The 4,890-nt window shown below is 37.9% G+C and overlaps 1 protein-coding gene across 1 annotated transcript; it reads right to left on the minus strand.

Moving 5' to 3' along the window:
* Positions 1–2,633: 2,633 nt before the first annotated feature.
* Positions 2,634–3,849, minus strand: LOC122015689. The gene is made up of 2 exons (XM_042573072.1): positions 3,537–3,849; positions 2,634–2,868 (listed from the first exon to the last, which is right to left on the minus strand). The coding sequence occupies exons 1-2, from the start codon at positions 3,843–3,845 to the stop codon at positions 2,716–2,718; spliced, it is 462 nt and encodes a 153-aa protein (XP_042429006.1). The 5' UTR covers positions 3,846–3,849; the 3' UTR covers positions 2,634–2,715.
* Between the last annotated feature and the right edge of the window lie 1,041 nt (positions 3,850–4,890).

Here is a 4,890-nt window from a genome sequence, read left to right on the forward strand (position 1 = left end):
TGAACGATCAATAGCTTAGAAGAGGTAATTCTATGTTTTAAGATCTTTCAATTGTGCATATGTTAACGCAACACCTTCTGTCAGTTCTGCTACTCTAGAAATCACAACCGTCTAATATTCTTTGGACATTAAAAAATTCTCCATGAGAATACTCCAATTGTCATAGTGACCATAAAATCGAGCAATGACCAGTAGTACAAAACTTTTAGAAAACATAACTCTTTTCGAAACCTTGCTCTAATACCCATTGATGAGAAAAATAATAAAAGAGTTGAGGATACAAGAAGGATAAAATAAATTTTCACACACATTGTTTCATTGATAATTAAATATCCTATTTATAGGATAATACTTAACGCATACTCAAAAAAATTCCCTAACTCCACTAACACCTCAATCTTAACCATAACATCTCATTACAATTATTATCCTATTATTTCTTCTCTACTAACACTAACACCGTGTTATAATCATTATCCTATTATTTCTACTTCACTAACTCAATTACATTAAAACATGTGAACTACCCACAGACACACTAATTTCATCAAGAGAATTCCCTATTCATGCTTTAACCCAAATTGAGTCTTCACTAAACATTACTTCAAAGCTTGCCAAATAGAGCTGTGTTGAAATCAACCAAGCACTTGATTATCAGTCCGCCCAGTTCTCTCTTCTCTTACAATACTTTCGCTCGGCCTATAGTACTGGAAATCATAGCTGTTAAAAGGAAGAAGGTGAACATGGATATGACATAACTTAGAAGCGTCTAATACATTACTCTACTTCGTCGTGGGGCCGCTCTGCCCGGCGACAGGGGGCCCCAATCTAGCTCTCTGAAGCAAGATCACCAGTGCATGGAGTGCCTGGACAAGCAAGCGGACGCCTCGGTTCCCTGCAGGAGCTTGGCGGTGATGGAGGAGGTGGGTGTCGCGCGACATCGCTCGAGGCATTGTCCTCAGCGGGCAGGCTTTCCTCTGGGTGGTCCAGCCCGGTCAGCCGGGTCAGGTTTGGGCCGGGCAGGGTCAAGCTGCCCAATGAATCAAAAGTTAAACAAGTAATTTATCAAAACATTATTAAAGGGTTGGGTTAAATTGTTAATCATCATTGTTGCTATAACATTCAAACTTAATCTTAATTTGTATCAAAAGATTGTCAAAAGTTCCAACAACATTTGCGTCTGAATGTGTAAATGAGGAATAGAATATATCCACTTGTTTGGTAAGTTATATTATTCGTAATTTTCATATTACCTATATTTTTAAGGTTTAATAGAATTTAATTATGTCAACTTATCTTTCTCCATTTTAATGCTTCGTTTCTATGGATTTATGAAACATTTAGGCTTAACAATATTTTAGTCATTTACTTTTTGTGTCAAGTTTGATGTTCTCTTTTAATTTAATTATTTTATGGAATTCTTGAGTCCTTTTTTTATTGAATTCGCCCCTTTTATTTATTTTAAAAAAATACTTGTATAAACAATGTCAACTCTTGGTGTTGTTCTGATGATAAATAATTATTTAAAAAAAACAAATGGTTTGACAATGCCAAAAGTCAAGTCAAAAATTAAGTAAAATGATAAAAAAAAAAAAAGTGTGGCTTAATTCAATGATAGAGACAACCAAAAAAAAATGCAAAATGAAAGTCTATATGCATAAAACTAGGTGGATGGAAAGTTTCTAGCAACTATTAAAAATATTAAAATAAAATTAATTTCTCTCATTTGGTTCATTTAGATATTGGCACGGGATGTGAGAGATTGAATGTATTATTTATCATTCAAACTAAAGTGAATTTAAAACTAAATGTCTTGCAATATTGCTAAGTCACAATTAGATATTTCAATGTTTAATTTTTATTAATTAACTGTTATATTTTTATCCATACACTGTCGAAGGGATAGTGGATAGTATGTATTTATTTGTCAAGATAGTTTGAATTGATAATCTCAAACTGTCGACCTGGCAGACCGATCACCAAGTTGCTACGTTAGTGAGTTCTCTAAGTATCGAGTCGAGGATGCTGATGTCGACGACTCGAGACAAACTCCAAACAAATATGGAGCCTGACTCCGAGTTGCGTGAGGAGCGTCGCCCGAGGAACAAAGACGTCAAGTCATGTAGCTAGACAATCTCCTTAAAACAGATTCGTCCCCTTCGACGGTGCCAAGAGCTCACACTTGGACTTCTGTTTCCCAAGATAAAATAGCGAGACCACAACTCAATCTAACACTGGTTGATGTGGCGAACTAAGTGTACACCTGAACGCTATCACGAGTATATGTCGAGTGAAGAATTGCACGACAGAACGAAAGGAGGACGAAATGAGAGAATCACTCTTCTCTTTTGCTTTCTTTTCTACGAATTCTTCCCAAAATTCTATTCTCTGTTGCTTGCACACTTTATTTCATAAGCTCTATGTTTTTACTCTTAACTTCTTGCTTCTTCTTAAAAAGAAGTTTGTCATGCATGTGTGTCAGTGTCGTACCTGAGATTTTGATGGCATAAGTCGAGCTTAAAAAAAAAATGACCCCTCCTTACAACATCTTATTACTATTTTAGCTTAAAAATTCATCCACACTTCAAAATATGAAAGTCAAAAGTCTCACCTCATTTCACTACCAAAATCAATAAACTCATAATCCAAATGTCTAAAAAGATAAATAATATCAATGTCATAGGCTACAAATTATGTAACAATACGATGTAAACACTATAAATTACTATGTACATCTCTTGCCTTGAACGGTAGACATTTTGAAACAAGTTCCATTAGCTTTGTAGGATCTTCTTCATGAGCATATTGCCCCTCCAGGGATGAATCCATTATCATCAACCTGCTCTTTCCTCTTATCAAATCTAGTGCCTGACAAGAGACAACAAAAATTTAATTTGGTCAAAATCAAATAATATTAGACTAGTAAACAGTAAATTGTTAGACAATCAAATATATCAAGAAAACAACTTGAGATTTATTTATAAACATAAGCATTAACAAATACAAATAACATTGAACTAATTGCAATGTGCACAAAGAGCTACTGAGCTATAAAGATAAAATAGACCACTGTCATTGAGAAAAATTAGCAAGACAATACTAAACATATAAATATCAGAATGTAAAATAAAATACACCAATGAAGATTCAATGGTAAAATAGATTTAAGCCTAAAAGAATAATGCAAAATATTATTTACAATGATCTATGTGAAGCGTATCTAATTAGAAGTAAAGAATTTCAAATGCAACAAGCTAACAAATTTAATGACGCTAATCGAATCGAATTGGATGGAGTTAATAGGAATTAAGCAGGAGTAGAAGCATAGCAGAAGAGAACAAGAATAATTGGCATTGCTTATTTGCTTTTGTCTCCCTCTCACGGTCTTATCTTTTCCCTTGATTTTGTAAACGTACAAAACATTAAACACAATGCTTCGAAAGCAAGAGAACTAACACCGCAAGCAAGAGTAGCGAGCCAGCGAAGTTGATCGGAAACAAAAATTGGACAGATCGAACAGAATTACATAAACTTACCAAATTAGAATATGAAGCGAAGAGGCTGCTATCGTCCGCCGTGTAGGAGACGAGCACCCTTGAAGAGTAGGAGCTTAGTACCGACGACGAGGGAGGGCTGGAAGCGGAAAATGATCCCCATCGCCCCACGCTCAAGGCGATGGCACGAAAGAAGTGGAAGGGGAGAAGGAGGTTGGTAGAGGAGAAGGCTGAAGGGGGGAAGGGAAGGGCGGGCCCGGGGATGACGGGAAGGGCAAAGCCGCGGAGAGCACGGCGGAGCCCTCGAGGATAAGGTCTGATTCGACAAAAAGTATCTCGGTGAGTCGGCATCAGGTTGCTCATGACAAAATTAGGGTGGAACCGGAATTTTAGGCCCCTCTCAAAAATGGGTGTGAGGCAAGCCTGGGCCTCACCTCAGGTCCGAGCCTGACATGTGTTTATGCATGTATGACACTTGTGCCTCACCTGCACTTGTGCTTAACACCTTGTCATACATGTGTGTTCATGCATGGATGACACTTTTGCTTCACTTGCACTTGTGCTTAACACCTTGTCATACATGTGTATTCATGCATGGATGATACTTGTACTTAACATGCACTAAGGCAGGTGTTGTAAACCACAAAATGTGGCTTGTTCATGTGACACAAAGCATGGAACAATAGGTGGCGCACCAAGGGTCGCATGTTGAGCCACATAGGCTGAGTATGCACACGTAAAAGAGACTCGTGGCAACTTTGAACTGATATAGGTGGGCACACTGTGCCCCAACCGCGGTCCACTTCGTGCAATAGTGTTCACGCAAGAACCCTTTGGTTGGTGCAATCCGGACCCTAGATACACACCTCCTTATGCACTATCGATCAGTCGTAATGTCACTCAACCGATGTGGGGATAATACCCACAAGTCGTGTTTCCATTCATATTTTTATTTTTTTTTCCAACAATCCCCTAGATGAATGGAAACAAGGGATGTGATAGCTTTCGGTAGGTGAGTTGTGTATAGGATAGATAGGTGTTACCCTTTTAATCTTCCCTTGTGAAAATCTAGCTATGCGCTCACTGGCTAATCAGTAGACATAATATCTTTAAACTATTCTGTTGTTTGTGTAAGCATGACAGAGATCTCACCCAGGACTCTCCTTGATATAGCTCAGGTCTCATGAGTGTAATCATTCATGGCCATGAACACGCCTGGTTCTGTGAGAAGCGTTAAGAATTGTGCATTCAATTCTCTTCGAAGCAGCATCACTTCTTTCTCACATAGGTGATCACTCGAGAGTCTTTGACATACTCGACTATGATCATTAAAAGCAAGAATGCTTACCCTTCATCTGGTCATTGAGTCATCAGGTCATTCCCCCACAGTGATTGC

This window comes from Zingiber officinale, chromosome 1B (genome assembly GCF_018446385.1).
Source record: "Zingiber officinale cultivar Zhangliang chromosome 1B, Zo_v1.1, whole genome shotgun sequence".
Classification (NCBI taxonomy): domain Eukaryota; kingdom Viridiplantae; phylum Streptophyta; class Magnoliopsida; order Zingiberales; family Zingiberaceae; genus Zingiber; species Zingiber officinale.